The sequence below is a fragment of the Malaclemys terrapin genome, chromosome 1 (genome assembly GCF_027887155.1).
Source record: "Malaclemys terrapin pileata isolate rMalTer1 chromosome 1, rMalTer1.hap1, whole genome shotgun sequence".
Taxonomy (NCBI): Eukaryota; Metazoa; Chordata; order Testudines; family Emydidae; genus Malaclemys; species Malaclemys terrapin.
Genome location: NC_071505.1, coordinates 349,345,417 through 349,363,267, shown reverse-complemented (window position 1 = coordinate 349,363,267; position 17,851 = coordinate 349,345,417). Strand labels below are relative to the sequence as shown.

Sequence of the window (17,851 nt, the reverse complement as noted above, 5' to 3'; positions counted from 1 at the left end):
TGGTTCAGCCAGGATTGGGACTGGAAGTGCAAAGACCCTTTGACCTGGGGACATCCACAGTTAAAAGCAAGATCCAGTGAGCTTGAGCTAAAAGACCAGAGGCTTTAGCTGAGAGCTGTAACAGGCCTATATCATCAGGTTCTGGCACAGAGTGAAATGTAACACACACTGTCCCGTGTGTTATACAAGCTCTCCCACTTCTTGGGGCTTAGTTTTCTTAATGCAGAAATTAGCAATAATAAAACAGAAGTTCAGCTCAAACCTCCTCTATTGGTTGGTATGTTCATATGGATCCTCCCTCCTGGCTGCTCAGCCCAAACCCTATATTCTCTCTTCCCACAGAACCCCTCCCTGCTCTGAAACAAAGGAAGACATTTGCTCCTGGTTCAAATATAGTCCCAAATTTCTAGGGCAATTACCTTTCAACAGAACTGGTACATTCATAGATTTTAATACCAGAAGTGGCCAGAGGGACAGGGGAGGAAGGAGCAGCGAGAGACAATGAGAGTGGAAAGGGAGGAGAAATACTGGGGCGAGTGGAGGAGCAGGGAGAGAGAAAGCAAGAGGGGCAGGCGATTAAGTGGGGGCAGTAAGGGTGATAAGGAAGGAAGGGAGAAGGCTAGAAGGACAGGGAGGGACAGAACAACAGCAGAGATTCACTGGAGCTCCTGCCAAGCAGACACAGGAAGACCCGCATGTCTGTTGGCGCGTTTAAGGTTGGGATTGAAACCTGAAATGCTCACATATGAATTGGAGATGGCAACTGCCCTCTAAATGTTCAAAAAACAGAATATTACCTTGTCTCTCTAATATCCTGTAGCCAACACAGATACAAGGACACTGCACACACAAAACAGAAGGCAGTTGAAAAGTCCCGCACATTGTTTTCTGTCAATCTCATGATCTTTGTGTGTATGTGTGTGTGTGTGTGTGTGTGCACGCGCGGTGGGGGGGATCTGTCCCATGGATTTTGAATGTTTTGGGTTGACAATAATGAGAGACAACTTCACTGACAAAAAAAAGCCGATTGGCGGGACTTCGGCGGCAGCTTAATCGCGCCGCTCCATTCTTTGGCGGCACTTCATCAGCAGTTCCTTCACTCCTTCTTCCTCTTCGGCGGCACTTCAGTGGCAGCTCAAAGAGGAAGAAAGGGACTGAGGGACCCACTGCCGAATTCCCACCGAAGACCCGGACAGGCCGTCCAAAAGCGGACGGAGTGCCACCCCTTTCAATTGGCCGCCCCAAGCACCTGCTTCCTTAGCTGGTGGCTGGAGCTGGCCCTGTCCATGGCCTGTCCTCTGCTCACCTGCCCAGGATCCAGATCAGGTATGAAGTCTGTGATGTGCTTGAAAACTGTGTTGAAATTTTGGACTGTCACTTTAATTTCAAAGGGGTTTACTGGTCCTGCTTGTAGGAAAGGAGCTCTGTAGGGAAGTGAGAGATCTGAGTGACTAGAGTAAGGTGAGGTAAGTAGCAAAGCCATAGTTAAAGATGAGTCACGTTTTGTCCTTAGAGCAGGGATACAACTTCTGTATGTGTGAAAATCACAGTGTAGCCTCAGCCAACACTTATTCTCTGAGTGCAGAATGAGTTTTCAGAGAATTTACAAGTCAACCTGCTAATTAGGTTAGGAATGAATGCATGTAATCTTTCTCCCTTAAAACTCTGTCTTCCTTATATGTATTCCACTGAACACCCCCAAGTCCCTGTACGAAACAGGATACCTTATTCATGAAGGAGAAGCCCTAAAGGCATACCTTTTGCTGACTGGAATTTTCCGTGGTGAACACTACAGTCTTTCCTTTTGGGAGTGTCATAAACATAGATCTCAGAGTAGCATAAAATCCCTCCTGAGCAGCTGTATTGAATCCTTAACTGTAAGGGGTTAAGAAGCTCAAATAACCTGGTTGGCACCTGACCAAAAGGACCAATCAGGAAAGAAGATACTTTCAAGTCTGGAAATCTGGTGTTGGGGGGAGGTTTTGTTTGTGCTCTCTTTGTTGTTCCCTCTCTGGACAGAGAGATAGACCAGACAGTAAAAACATCTCCTGAAAACAAACCTGAGATGAGTATCTAAGATTATAAAAAATGTAGGTAAGGGCAAGGAAATGTGTTAGATTATCTTTTGTTTTAGCTTGTGAATTTTCCCTATGCTAAGAGGGAGTTTTATTCCTGTTTTTTGTAACTTTGAAGCTGAGCCTAGAGGGGATTCCTCTGGTTTTGCAGGTGGGATTCTTTAACTTTTTCTTTAAATAAAGTTCTTCTTTTAAGAACCTGATTGATTTTCAGTGTCCTAGAGACAAAGGATCTGGCCGTTACTCACATTATTCTCAGGCCTCCCTCGCCAGGAAAGGGGGTGAAGGGGCTTGAAGGAATATTTTGGGGGAACAGGGACTCCACGTGAATCTTTTTCCTGAATTTTGTCTAAATCACTTGGTGGCAGCAATACTGTCCAAGGACAAGGAAAGTAATTGTACCTTGGGGAAGTTTTAACCTAAGATGGTAGAATATAAGTGTTGGGGGTCTTTCATGTGGGTCTCCACATCTATACCCCAGAGTTCAGAGTGGGGAGGGAACCCTGACAGCGAGTCTGTAACCAGAGTCGCTGGAGGGGCTATACTGAAAATGCTCAATCAGGAAAAACTGCAAGGAATAGGGCAGACAATCCCCAAAAATGATGGCTTATTCTTATAAATGATTCACCAAAACAGTAACCAAACAGCTTCTATAATACCAAGAAGCCAAAATACAGTTCTTTTTAATGAATCTAACCTTTGGCTCCCACCCAGACAACAAAGTCTATATATTGAGAGTTATTTAAAATCGTATTCACCATCTATAAAGTTCTACCGCTCCCAAGAGAAGTTCTACCAAGAGATTGGACACGTTACTCACCAGGTAAATGAATATTTCAGATCTTACCCAAATACAAAATTACAGCCAATTCTTATTAACTAATCTATTTATTTAAAAGGAAAAGAAAGAGAGTTATTGTGGTAAAAATCATTATACATACTGATATGAATCAAGTTCTTAGGTCAGTTTCATAGCAGATATGGTGAGGCGGCTGATTTGTAGAAATCCTTCTGGAATTCATGGAAAAGGTCATAGTCCAGTAGGTAGTCCATGTGCAGAGTTAGTTCACATTTTTTCATAATAATTTCAGGGGTAATCCAGAAGTTCTCAGTCTTGTGACTTGAACTTCCCCTGACAAAGTTTAAGCAGAACTGAAATAGTAAGGATGAGGCCCCAAAATCCCGTTATAACTGAAGTTCAGCTGATTAGCTCCATGTCTGAAAAAATAATCACTACAGGCATTCCTTGGATGAAGAATAGGTAGTGTCCATGGTGACTTTGAAGTAAATCTCTATTTCCTAGGCATACACCAATAACTAGATGCATAGATTAGCATAAGGCAATTAACCATTCAAACATTTCCTAGGTAATTTACTACAAACTTCAACAAATAAAGACAATGATATTACTACACTACAAGTTTCATCTAAATGTTAATGTCCCCTTTTCATCTCTTAATCAATAGAATATAGTAATGAAACATTAATGACAGGAACTGAAATTTAGCATCTACAAGCTAATTAAATCACATTGCTGAACTTCTAATAAGATATAGGTAAAGGCAGATGAATAGGATTAGTATCTACTTCTGATTCTCTAACAATACAGGAATACATTTCAAGAACTCTAGTCTATTTACCATGGCTTTCCTAAATATCTACAAGGAATGTCTCTCTTTACAATTTCAATACTTTTCTAATATGTCCTTAAAGGTTGCTTTTAGTTCAACCAGCCTACTGGTTGCTTAACCCTCACTGGCTCAGTGTGACAGAACCAACTCAAAAAGAAGAACAGGAGTACTTGTGGCACCTTAGAGACTAACTAATTTATTAGAGCATAAGCTTTCGTGGACTACAGCCCACTTCTTCGGATGCTATATGCATCCGAAGAAGTGGGCTGTAGTCCACGAAAGCTTATGCTCTAATAAATTAGTTAGTCTCTAAGGTGCCACAAGTACTCCTGTTCTTCTTTTTGCGGATACAGACTAACACGGCTGTTACTCAGAACCAACTCAGTGCTCCCATTGGAGCCTGTTAGTTGAATAGTTTTGAAAGATCTTCATGATCCGTTTACGAAGCTCCTTAGTTTTTATGCTGTACACAATGGGATTGAGCACTGGGGGGAGGAGGAGGTGGAGATAGGACAGAAGAATTTGACTCTGAGGAAGAGCCTTGTTCTCGAACCTGTGAATCATAGACAAACTGATCAGCGGGGTGTAGAAAAGCAGGGTGGCACAGATGTGGGAGAAACAGGTGTTCAGAGCCTTGAGACGCTCTTGCCAGGATGTGATACTCTGCACAGTCTTAAAGATCATGATGTAAGACAAAACTATGAGCACTGAGTCTAATCCGAGAGAAGAAAGGACAATAAACAAACCATAGACGATGCTGGGCGTAGTGTCTGCACAGGCCATCTTCATCACATCTGGATGCAAACAATATGAATAAGAGAGAGGTTGGATCTTGCTGTAGGGCAACCTCTTGAGAAGAATGACAGCTGGGATATGCAGACCACTACCCCTAATTATTATCGCCAGCCCTATGTTTCCTATCCTTGCACTGGTTAAAGTCGAAGCGTATCTCAGCGGGTAGCGTATTGCAACAAAGCGGTCAAATGCCATGGCTAATAGTACAGAGGATTCCATAACAGAAAAAGTGTGAATAAAGAAAAGTTGGGCCAGGCAGACATCAATGCCAATTTCTCTGGTGTTAAACACAAAGACGCTGAGCATTGTTGGCAAGGTGGAAACAGATAAGCCAAGGTCAGTGACAGACAACATGGAAAGGAACAAGTACATGGGCTCATGGAGCTTCTGCTGTGTCTTTATCACAAACAGAATCAGACTATTGCCTAACGTTGCAATGAGGTACATGGAACAGAAAGGGATGGAGATCCAGGGGCCATCAGCTTTCAGCCCTGGAATTCCTGCCAGGAGGAACATTGCAGGACTGATGTTGGTTTTGTTGCAGGTTGGCATGATGTGCGGGGGTCGGGGGTGGTTCTGGTCAGTTTACCATACCACATTCCCTACAATTAAAAACAACATTATTAAAAATATGTGAGACCATGACAGAAAATATGGCTTTTCCTGCCACTGCTCTACAGACAGTTTGGAGTCAGTACTTTGATTAAAAACCCTTGTGGTACTCACAGATCCCCAGATCAGTTATAAAACTCCATTACTAATAATATCCTGTCCTTGCATAGAGCTTTGCATTCATAAATCTCAAAGTGCTTTACGAAAGATCCCAAGTGTCCATGGGTCTGATTCAAAGCCCATTGACACTCATGGGGAGGATGAAATAGATCCTCATTTAACTGAGGGGGAAACTAAAGCATAGAACAGGTAAGCAACTTGTGCAAGGCCATGCAGGAAATCAGTGACAGAACTCAGGTCTCCAGGCTCTCAGCTGAATGCCCCTTCACTAGATGGAATTTAGAATATGAAAAGTTGTATGAACTCAAATTGTAAAATGGAACATAAGAAAAGTAGAGCCGACCTGAACCAAAACACTGGATCAGAATACCCCTGCACTCCCGAACAAGGTTTCAGTCTGGATCCAGATCTCAACTCTTTAGCTTGGATCCATCTTTAAAAAGTAAATGGTTTACCTATTTTAAAATCTTCTGAGAGGAAAACAATGATGTGGATTGTGAATGGTGCATGGGCTGAGAAGCATTTGTACAAACTACTCAGTTATGACTGAGAGTGACCCAAGGGAGGCTGTGGCAGAACAGGGAACAAAACCCAGCTCTGCTGTGTTTTAGCTATAAATACCAGCCTTCAGCTTCTGTTGTACATGATGTTATTGTTGAAGGGGGAGGAAGCCACTGAAAACTGCAAATGTCGGCAATGTGCTGTCTTCATTCAAGATGCCTCCTTTGCTCACGCTTGGTGAAATCCACCCCTGTGCAGAAAGCCAACACATGGCCTATGTACCACTTACATTCCTCAACCTGGAATTTTGCCATATGCACCAGTTTATTGTGAAAAAAACCCTATCCAAAGGTGTGTGCCTACTCCTAGGGTCATCAACTGGCCAAACTAGCCCTTACCAAGGCAAAACCCTCATTGAGATTAAGTTCTGTTGGAACAAAGATAAAGAGCTTGATTATCCCACTTAGGGTATCCCAGCAGATACTCCGGGAGGTGTTATATGCCAAGCAAGCCCCATGCCTCTGGAAGCTGTAGGAAGCACAGGGAGTGTATGTTTCTCTTTCAGAGGTTACAGCACAGAAACTATGGTCAGATTATTCAGTATTTGCCAATCCGGGGTTACATGCACCCCTTCTTGTTAAGTGTCTGGTGCTAGTCACTGTCAGTCAGGTTATGAGTTTAGCTAGACCACTGTTGGATGTGGTATTGCCATTCCTAGGTTCCTTGTCACCATACACAGCTGCACGCAAGCCAATGGCACTCACGGAAAAGTGCCACACGGAGTTAAAAACACAAGCTCACTTTCACTGGGATTTGGGTTCCTCACTCCTGAAAATTCCACCCTACACGGGTAATGTTTGCACCACTGTTTGCAACCTTAGATTGCAGGTGCCAGAAGGCAGGGATCTGTCTTCCTAGGGGTTTGGGTCCTGAATAAAATAATGAATAATGATGCTGATAATAAAAATGTGCAGTTCTCATTGGTTAAAGATTAAACGTTTCAAGCAGTTGAGACTGCTATTAATAGAAGTGAAATCGATGCAATATGAACAGCGCACTTACCAAGCCACTAAAACAGAAGCTGGAAGAGAGTTCATTGTCTACTCCTGCGGAAGCAGAGCTTCAACGCTCTGCACAGAAACATTCCCTCTTTCTGTCAGACACGCAGTGTGGAAGTATTTATAGAGCACCTGGTAAAAGCTCTTGTGGATCAGTTAATCAACTGGGAATTACCATGGATCGCACTGTTACATGTTTTGGCTCTACCAGCACAAATGGAAAATACTTAAAAGGTAAACGATTTGAAGCATTTCTGCACTGATTCAGTTTTTCACTGGTGCAGCTTCCAGGATTAAGGGGTAACCCAATTCACAAAATGTTTTGGAATATTCAGCAATCATCCATCTCAGAGCTGATGTAAATGGTGTAACTGCATGTGTCAGGGGACTGAGACTGACTTACTTTCAGTCAGGATTTGACCCTGATTTTTTTTCCTCAAAGAGAAGTTAGTTCTTGTGAAAGGTGCCAGACTGACAGACCTGGAGATGTCTGTGCTTTATTGAGCCAAAATATCATGCGTACTATTATGAAATCATAAAAATAGAAGGCACCTTGAGAGGTCATCTAGTCCAGTTCCCTGCACTCATGGCAGAAATATATATTATCTAGACCATCTCTGACAGGTATTTGTCTAACCTGCTCTGAAAAATCTCCAATGATGGAGAATCTAAAATCTCCCTAGGCAATTTATTCCAGTGCTTAACTCCCCTGACAGTTAGGTAGTTTTTCCTAATGTCCAACCTAAATCTCCCTTGCTGCAATTTAAGCCCATTGCTTCTTCTCCTATCCTCAGAGGTTAGGGAGAATAATTTTTCTCCCTCCTCCTTGTAACAAGCTTTTATGTACTTGAAAACAGTTATCATGTCCCCTCTCAGTATTAAGAACATAAAAATGGCCATAGTAGGTCAGACCAAAGGTCCATCTAGCCCAGTATCCTGTTTTCTGACAGTGGCCAATGCCAGGTGCCCCAGAGGAAATGAATATAACAGGTAATCATCAAGTGATCCATCCCCTGTCACCCATTCCCAGCTTCTGGCAAACAGAGGCTAGGGACAACGTCCCTGCCCATCCTGGCTGATAGCCATTGAGGGACCTATCATCCATGAATTTATCTAGTTATTTTTTAAGCCTGTTATAATCTTGCCCTTCAGAACATCTTCTGGCAAGGAATTCCACAGGTTGACAGTGTGTTGTGTGAAAAAATACTTCCTTTTATTTGTTTTAAACCAACTGCCTATTAATTTCATTTGTTGGCCCCTAGTTCTTGTGTTATGAGAAGAAGTAACACTTCTTATTTACTTTCTCCACACCAGTCATGATTTTAAAGACCTCTATTATATCCCCCCTTAGCCATCTCTCTTCCAAGCTGAAAAGTCCCAGTCTTATTAATGTCTCCTCATACAGCATCTGTTGCATGTCCCTAATATTTTTTCTTGCCTTTTTCTGAACCATTTCAATTCCAATATATATATTTTTGAGATGGGGTGACCACATCTGCACACAGATTTCAAGATGTGAGAGTACCAGAGATTTATACAGAGACAATATGATATTTTCTGTCTTATTATCTGTCCCTTTCTTAATGATTCCCAACATTTTGTTCACTTTTTTGACTGCCGCTGTACATTGAGTGGATGTTTTTCAGAGAACTGTCCACAATGACTCCAAGATCTCTTTCTTGAGTGGTAATAGCTAATTTAGATCCCATCATTTTATATGTATACTTGGAATTATGTTTTCCAATGTGCATTACTTTGCATTTATCAACATTGAATTTCATTTGCCATTTTGCTGCCCAGTCACCCAGTTTTGAGAGATCCTTTTGTAGCTCTTCCAGTCTGCCAGGGGCTTACCTAACTTGAATAGTTTTGTGTCTTCTGCAAATTTTCCCACCTTACTGTTTACTCCTTTTTCCAGATCATTTATGAATACGTTAAATAGGACTGGGCCCAATAAAACCCCTGGTGGACACCACAATTTACCTCTTTCCATTCTGAAAACTGACCATTTATTCCTACCCTTTGTTTCCTACCTTTAAACCAGTTACCAGTCCATCAGAGAACCTTCCCTCTTATCCTATGAGTGCTTACTTTGCTTAAGAGCCTTTGGTAAGGGACCTTGTCAAAGACTTTCTGAAAATCTAAGTATGCAAAATCCTCTGGATCCCCCTTGTCCACATGCTTGTTGACCCCATCAAAGAATTCTAGTAGATTGGTGAGGCATGATTTCCCTTTACAAAAAAACCATGTTGACTCTTCCCCAACAAATTATGTTCATCTATGTGTCTGACAATTTTTTTCTTTACTTTAGTTTCAACAAGTTTGCCCATGACTGAAGTCAGGCTTACTGGACTGTAATTGCTGGGATCACCTCTGGAGCCCTTTTTAAAAATTGGTGTGACCTGAGCTGTCCTCAAGTCGTTTGGTACAGAAGTGGATTTAAATTATAGGTTACAGATGGCAGTTAGTAGTCCTGAAATTTCACAGTCCTGCAGGATTCCTTAGAATCATAGAATCATAAGACTAGAAGTGACCTCAAGAGGCCATCAAGTCCAGTTCCTTGTACTCATGGCAGGACCAGTACTATCTAGAACAGTAGTTCTCAAATTAGGGCTGCCACTTGTTCAGGTAAAGCCCCTGGCGGGATGGTTTACCTGACACGTCTGCAGGTTCGGCCGATCGCCGCTCCCATTGTATTCCCAAGTTTTTCCTAATGTCCAACCTAAACCTAATTTGCTGCAATTTAAACCCATTGCTCCTTGTCCTATCATCAGAGGGTAAGGAGAATAATTTTTCTCCTTCCTCCTTGTAACAACCTTTGAGGTACTTGAAAACTGTTCTCATGTCCCCTCTCAGTCATCTCTTTTCCAGACTAAACAAACCCAGTTCTTTCAATCTTCCCTCATAGGTAATGTTTTCTAGACCTTTGTCCACATCTTTCCTGAAATGTGGCACCCAGAACTGAGCACAATAGTCCAGTTGAGGCCTAATCAACATGGAGTAGAGTGGAAGAATTACTTCTCATGTCTTGCTTACAACACTCTTGCTAATACATCTCAAAAGGATGTTCACTTTTTTTTGCAGCAGTGTTACATTGTTGACTCATATTTAGCTTGTGGTCCACTATGTCCCCCAGATCTCTTTCTGCATTACTCCTTCCTAGACAGTCATTTTCCATTTTGTATGTGTGCAACTGATTGTTCCTTCCTAAATGGAGTACTTTGCATTTGTCCTTATCAAATTTCATTCTATTTACTTCAGACCATTTCTCCGGGTTGTCCAGATCATTGTGAATTTTAATCCTATCGTGCAAAACATTTGCAACCCCAATCAGGTTGGTATTGTCCGCAAACTTTATAAGCGTACTCTCTATGCCATTACCTAAATCACTGATGAAGATATTGAACAGAACCGGACCCAGAAGTGATCCCTGCAGGGCCCTTCCAGCATAGATTCATAGATTCTAGGACTGGAAGGGACCTCGAGAGGTCATCGAGTCCAGTCCCCTGCCCGCATGGCAGGACCAAATACTGCCTAGACCATCCCTAATAGACATTTATCTAACCTACTCTTAAATATCTCCAGAGACGGAGATTCCACAACCTCCCTAGGCAATTTGTTCCAGTGTTTAACCACCCTGACAGTTAGGGTCAGCATCACTGTGAATCATTGATAACTACTCTCTGGAAACAGTTTTCCAACCAGTTATGCACCCAACTGATAGTAGCACCATCTAGATTTTATTTCCCTAGTTTGTTTATGAGATGGTCATGTGAGACAGTGTCAAATACTTTACTTAAGTCAAGATATATCACGTCTAGCACTTTCCCCCATCCCCAAGGCTTGTTACCCTGTCAAAGGAAACTATCCAGTTGGTTTGATATGGTTTGTTCTTGACAAATCTATGCTGACTATTACTTATTACCTTATTATCTTCCAGATGTTTGCAAATGGATTACTTAATTATTTGGTTCATTAACTTTCGGGGTACAGAAATTAAGCTGTAATTGGTCTGTAATTCCCCAGGTTGCCCTTATTTCCCTTTTTATAGGTTGGAACTATATTTGCCCCCTTTCCAGTCTTCCTGAATCTCTCCTGTCTTCCATGACTTTTCAAAGTTAATTGCTAATGGCTCAGAAATCTCCGCAGACAGTTGTTTGAATATTCTAGGATGCATTTCATTAGGCCATGGTGACTTGAAAACAACTAATTTGTCTAAGTAATTTTAAACTTGTTCTTTCCCTATTTTAGCCTCTGATCCTACCTCATTTTCCACTGGAATTCACTATGTTAGACATCCAATCACCACCAACCTTTTTGGTGAAAACCGAAACAAAGAATTCAGTAAGCATCTCTGTAATTTCCACATTTCCTGTTATTGTTTTCCCTCCTCATTGAGTAACGGGTCTACCATGTCCTTGGTCTTCCTCTTGCTTCTAACGTATTTGTAGAATGGTTTCTTGTTACCCTTTATGTTTCTAGCTTGTTTGATCTCATTTTGTGCCCTGGCCTTTCTAATTTTGTCCCTCTATAATTTTGTTATTTGTTTATATTCATCCTTTGTAATTTGACCTATTTCCACTTTTCGTGGACTCTTTTTTGATTTTTAGATCATTGAATATCTCCTGGTTAAGCCAGGGTGGTCTCTTGCCATACTTCCTATCTTTCCTGTGCAAAGGGATAGTTTGCTCTTGTGCCCATAGTAATGTCTCTGGAAAACTGCCAACTGTCTTCAATTGTTTTTCCCCTTAGCCTTGCTTCCCATGGGATCTTGCCTACCAACTCCCAGAATTTAATGAAGTCTGCTTTCTTGAAATCCATTGTCTTTATTTTGCTGTTCTCCCTCCTACCATTCCTTAGAGTCATGAACTGTACCATTTCACGATCATTTATACCAAGGCTTCCTTCCACTTTCAAATTCTCAACCAATTCCTCCCTATTTTTCAAAATCAAATCTAAAATAGCCTCTCCCCTACTAGCTTTCTCCACCTTATGAAATATATTTATATGTTTTCGCCAATACATTGCAAGAACTTGTTGGATAATCAATGCCCTGCTGTGTTATTTTTCCAACAGATGTCTAGGTAGTTAAAGTCCCCCATCACCACCAAGTCCTGTGCTTTGGATGATTTTGTTAGTTGTTTAAAAAAAGCCTCATCCACTCTTCTTCCTGGTTAGGTGGCCTGTAGTAAACCCCTCCATGACATCACCCTTGTTTATTACCCCTTTTATCCTTACCCAGAGACTTTCAACAAGTCTGTCTCCCATTTCCATCTCAACCTCAGTCCAAGTGTATACATGTTTAATATATAAGCAACACCTTTTTCCCTGTCTGTCCTTCCTGAGCAAGCTGTTCCTTTTTATACCAGTATTCCAGTCATACGTATTATCCCACCAAATACAATAAAATAAAATTATAAATTAATGGAGATATCCTATCTCCTAGAACTGGAAGGGACCTTGAAACATCATCTAGTCCAGCCCCCTGTCTTCACTAGCAGGACCAAGGACTGATCCCTAAGGGGCCCCCTCAAGGATTGAACTTACTACTCTGGGTTTAGCAGGCCAATACTCAAACCACTGAGTTATCCTCCCCCACTTGCTTGATGGGGCACATAAAAATGTATGTCTTATTTCCAGACAGAATTTCTATAACTTCAATTTCTAGTCATTGGATCCTGTCACACCCCTGTGTGCTAGCCTTAAAAGCCTATTATTAAATATTGGTTCCCTGTGTAGGTACTTACAGACTGTTATCAGCTCACCCCTTCACCATCTTTGCTAAACTACACAGATTGAGATCTTTGAGTCTATCAGTATACGGCAGGTTTTCTAATCTTTTACTAACTCTTGTGATAGTTCTCTGAACCCCGTTCAGTGTATCAACATCCATCTTTAATCATGGACACAAGAACTGGACAGAGGATTCCAGCAGCAGTCACACCAGTGCCAAATATACAGGTAAAATAACATCTGTACCTCTCCTTCAGATTTCCCTGGTTATCATCTCAGGCTCTTTTGGCCACAAGGTCACACTGGGAGCTCTTGTTTAGCTAATTACCCCTTCAAGCCCCCAAATCTAGTTCAGAGTCATTGCGTTTCCCACAATCTCCCCCTGCATGTGAGCATTGCCTACACTCTTTGTTTCCAGATGTAGATATTTAAATGACTACATTAGAACACATGTTGGTTGCTTCGACACAGTTTACCAATCAATCCAGATTGCTCTGAATCAGTGACCCATCCTCTTCATTATTTACCATCCCCCAATTTTTGTGTCATCTGTAAACTTCATCGATATTCAATCAAGAGATGGGTTAGCATGTGTGCTTCTGACACATCTCTCCTTACACCTGTCAGGTAGCACCTATCATTTATGTTTCAGACAATGCTGGGTGCCTGCAAGAAAGTGTCTCACCAAAAGAAGCAAGGGAAGTAACCGTGGTGCCATCCTGTAGCCTGAAATACCACAACACTTGTGCCCCTAATGTGAATTCTCTTGAGTACAAAGTCATAGACCTGCATGAAATTGTCTGTTTCTATAAGGGAAACTTGGCTCCTTTCCAACATAGTAACTGCATCGTGGATCAGACATATGGTCCATCTAGCCCAGCGTCCTCTCTCCAACAGTGACAGCCCCCAAAATCCCACTCAGAAGAGAGAAGAAATCTCCTTACAGCGACAGGAAGGCAGAGCCCTAAGAATCAAGGTATGAATCTCACATGTCTGACACTCTCCATGCTGGGCAGCGACCTTTATGAATCCCCTGTACAGTCCCTGCAGTCTCTCAGATTGGCCAGGATTCCCGGACAATTCCCTTGGCTCTGTGAGAAGTCGGATGAGCAGAAAATAGACCCTGGAGAACTACAGTTTGAGAGCCTCCCCCGGGAGTGAAGAAATTATTTGTTGATACCAGGGGCTCAAGATTGTCCAGGCAAACTGAGTCTTGCACACTGTTCTTCCGCTTAACAATTGATGATTTTTCCCCCTGTGTGTAGAGTACTGCCAGCTGCACTACATGTGGGTACACTGGCACAAGAGAAAGGACCAAAAACCATTTTCAATTGATCGAAGCAGTGTACCGCATGGGCATATTTCCCATGTAGATGTAATATACAGTGCATTAGCCTCTGCAAAGTCAATGCCACTCTGTGAAGGGCAAATGAAGTGATTCTTAATTGATGCAAGCTGTAGGGTGTGGGAAAGGCTTTCTTCTCCCAGGATTCTGGTATTAAAGGTATTTGCCAGTATCCCTTTGTGAGTTCGAAAATGGCTATATATCTGGAAGCTCAAAATGTTCTAATATTTCATCTCCTCTCTGCATCAGGTAATCATCACATTTCAATATTGTGTTGATCTTTCAGAAATCGATGCAGAAAGGGGTTTTCCTGTCCTGTGTGAGAACTAGTACAATGGGACTTCTCCACTCACTGTGGCGTTTTACATTGTTATGCCCTGCTGGGGTGAGAACACAGTGGTAAAGGAATCAAATGGCTGCTAAATCTGGATTTTTTGGACTGGATACAGTCCATTCCCCAAAACGTGTGTCACAGGTGCTGGAGGCCTAAGTTTGGATTCTGAAGGTATAAGTTTGATGGGTTATAGGCCCTGGGGTTGAGTCTGGGAGCTGTGAAAACTGCTGCACCCCTCTAACCACTCAGCTGGGCTGGTCTTTTTCCATACTGCTTTGCTAGTGATTTGGCCTCTCCAGGCCCTATCACCCAACACAACAGCAGATGGTGATCTAAGGTATCCGAGGGCTTGCTTAAGCCACCAAATTTCAAACAGCAGCCACTGGGTGTTAGAGGGTTTTCCTTTCACCCTCTCCCTTTCTCTGACTGAATCTAACGAGATAAACACAAGTTGATGTTGCTGAGGATTGGTGTGGCTGTAATAATCAAGTGTGTGACACTTGATGGACTGTTGTGCAGGTGCACAGGTTAGAGGAAACATTGACCCCATCCTGGTGGCCATGGTCTTGATTAGCAGCCCTTGGTGATACGGTTTCTGCCTGTGTGTTTGATAGCAGAACGCTGTGTGTGGATTGCTCTCTCAGACTCATATCCCTGAAGTCTTTAAATGTACCTGCTGCGAAGACTGTTAGAAGCAACATTTCCAGGCTTTGTCACACGTCAGTCTGCTTTGGCCTCCCATCTTTGGAGGCTTTTTGTATCAAGTTGGGCAGTGTCAATTTGGAAACCTCTGCATCCAGAAACTTCTCATGAGGGGATCATCTGGGCAATTTGAAATCCCAGAGAAGTGGGTAGAGCCCTCCGGGTGCTAACTGCCCAGGGCTGGGAATCTACTATTTGGGACAAAACAGGGACAAACGGAATGGGCTTGTGTTTGAAAGGTTTAAGCTCAGGAGCAGGATGGGGACACTCCCGGATCATGCCGGCTGCACCAAAAAAGGAGTCCAAGGAGTCAGTGAGTCTTCCTAGAGGATCGCTGCCCAGGTGTGTAAGACAGCTAAGAAACAGAAACAGACCCCCTATAGTCGCAGTGAAATTCCTTGCTGAGTGTTGACCTCCCGGATGGATTGATGGCTGTTTTGGCCAGTGCCAGGAGCAGTCTGATGAGGACTTGTGACTCAATGGTGTTACTCTGCTGGTAAGGGTGGGGTTCAGCACCGAGGGGCTTTGGTTAAGAGACTAGGAGACCCACTCCATAAAACACACATCATTTACTGAATGATACAGTAGTGTACATACACAATAGAAAAAGCTTGCTCTTTATGATTCATCTTAATACCAGCACTGTTCTTGCTAGCAGGGGCCCTCTAGATCACAAGGCTAGGAGTCCCTTGCTTGCTGTAATTCAGTGTCTGAATAACAAAACAACTCCCCTCTCTGTCCTACTCTCTATGCTCCAAGGCGAACAACCCCCTGCATATTTACAAACTTCAAAAGAAACCTGTCTCCAAGCAAACTTTTCTCATTTTGCCACAAATAAGTAATGGCGGCCACCTACTAATCATAACCATTGTCTATGAACAATGTGCATGGCAGGGCTGCACTCTATCACTAGCTATGATCTCCGCCCGTGGTCCAAGGGCTCAGTTCTCTTCCTCTATAATGGGGCCACGTATGTGGGAGAAGGGCAAGCACTGTTGTCTTCTACAGATATACATTTGTAGTCATTGCTACCTACCGAAGCTATAGGAAAGAAGAAGATCAAACTCCATGTGGAACAGAGTCTAGTGATATTTGCATGTCTCCTTTGGGGATTTGTCCTTCCTGCACAGAAATGGATATTGAGAGACCTCTGCCAGAGACAAATAGGTGGGGGTGACTGTGGACCAAGCTCCTCTTGGTAGCTTTCCTATTCTGGAATTGTAGAACAACTTTACTTATACGACAATAATTTACCTAGCAGCAAAGAGTCCTGTGGCACCTCATAGACTAACAGACATATAGAAGCATGAGCTTTTGTGTGAAATACCCACTTCATTGGATGCATGATTTACCTGCGACTCAGCCTAAGAAGGGTCCAGGATTGCAGTGGATTTTTTTCATTCCGCCCCAGGAGATCAAAGTCTGGGCAAAAAAATCTAATCTCTACGTCAGCCCAACCTAGTGGAGAACATGGAGAAGCAGAGAACCAGCTGATCCCTCTGTGCAGAGTGATTCCCAACTCAGCAACCACCTGAAGTACAAAACCCTGAATGCTTCAATAGTGTGCGTGGGGAACCTACTTCTGTCATTGCTTTCCCAGAGCAGTCAGCGTGACCCATCTAATCCCTCCCACCTCTGCCCATCTCTTTAGGGGGCTGGTGAGCTTACCAGACTGTGTGCTCTCCTTCAGCATCTCTATGGATGTCTTATTTTAAGTGGGGTGACAGGACAGTTGGCTCCCAGATTGGTGCTGTACATGGGCATGGAGGGAGGGCTGGCCCATAGACTGTGCCATGGGTGATGTACCACCATGCCACAGATGTGTGTTAACCCCACCATGGCCTATGCTGGCCACCACTTCATGGACTCAGCAGTGGGATTCCAAGTGCCCTGAGTCGAGCTCACACTGGAGACTGAAGCAAAATGGGCTGCTGAAGTGATTTCTCCTGGGACATGCGGTGACCAAGAAACCCTGCCATGGGATCATGACTCTCAGGGCACTATGGGCCTGAATACGATGTAAAAGGGGTGTTGTCTGGCACGAAGGGAGCTGAGGGGTGTAAAGACCAGAGCCATGTGTGGCTGCGGGGAATGGCATCTCACCAAAATGGTCCCCATCACCATGAGGCTGCATTCCCTCCACAGCCAGGGGACCTGCTGGGCTGAGGTGGCCACTGTGGTGGGGGGAACTTGTGGTGGGGAATTGGCTTCTCTCAGTACTCAGGGCCATTGGTAACAGCTCACTCCAGCTCCCCTACAGCCATGGTAAGCCATGACTCAGGCTGCCCGTATCTGCCTGAGTCAGGGAAGCCAGCTGCGGGCAGTGATGTTACATTCACCTTACTCAGAAAATGTGCTCCCCAAAGTTACACATTTCAGATTTTTTTCATGTATATGATATTTCAGAAGTCACTAAAATCCAGCCCAAAATCCAGTTTGTCCCATTCCCTACTGTACGTAGGGCAAGGGTCCTGCTGTTGTGGGAAACTTTCCTGGTTTCTGCAGCACCCAGGAGAATTGGCTAGTGAAAGGGTTTGAGTCCCCACTCCAATTCCCTTTACCCAGAGACCTGCCTCACCTCAAGGACTCCCCGTACACTCTCCTGTGTAGCAGATTCCTCGTAATGGTGACATGGCTGGGCCCAGGATTCCTGGCAGGCTGAACCTCCAGTCTCATCGTGGTCACTTAGGACAGGTGCTAGGGTGGCCCCACTCCAGGGTACCCTCTTCACACCAAATGCTTCTGTGACCCACTGATCACTACATTAAGTTCAAACCAAATATAATTTACTAAACGGTAATTGTTAAAAAAAAAAAAAAACATTCAAAATGCTCAAGAAACAAGGAACCCAACTCTGTGGGCACGGGGAACACCACGAACAGCTGACGTAAGAAATGTTCCCAGTTTGTTCCTCACATGTCCCATGCCTCCAACCCAGGCCGTGG

At 43.3% G+C, this 17,851-nt stretch overlaps 1 protein-coding gene across 1 annotated transcript; it reads right to left on the bottom strand.

The window, feature by feature from the left end:
* Positions 1-656: 656 nt before the first annotated feature.
* LOC128844577 (olfactory receptor 51G2-like) lies at positions 657-5,017 on the bottom strand. The gene is made up of 3 exons (XM_054042464.1): positions 4,126-5,017; positions 1,307-1,497; positions 657-668 (listed from the first exon to the last, which is right to left on the bottom strand). The coding sequence occupies exons 1-3, from the start codon at positions 5,015-5,017 to the stop codon at positions 657-659; spliced, it is 1,095 nt and encodes a 364-aa protein (XP_053898439.1).
* Positions 5,018-17,851: the final 12,834 nt, after the last annotated feature.

Bases quoted from the DNA above. Each gene is read 5' to 3' on its own strand.
- LOC128844577 (XM_054042464.1), bottom strand. From the start codon at position 5,017: ATGTTCCTCCTGGCAGGAATTCCAGGGCTGAAAGCTGATGGCCCCTGG. The intron at 1,498-4,125 runs AAAACTATTCAA...GGACAAAACGTG, and splicing joins ACGGATCATGAAGATCTTTC to ACTCATCTTTAACTATGGCT.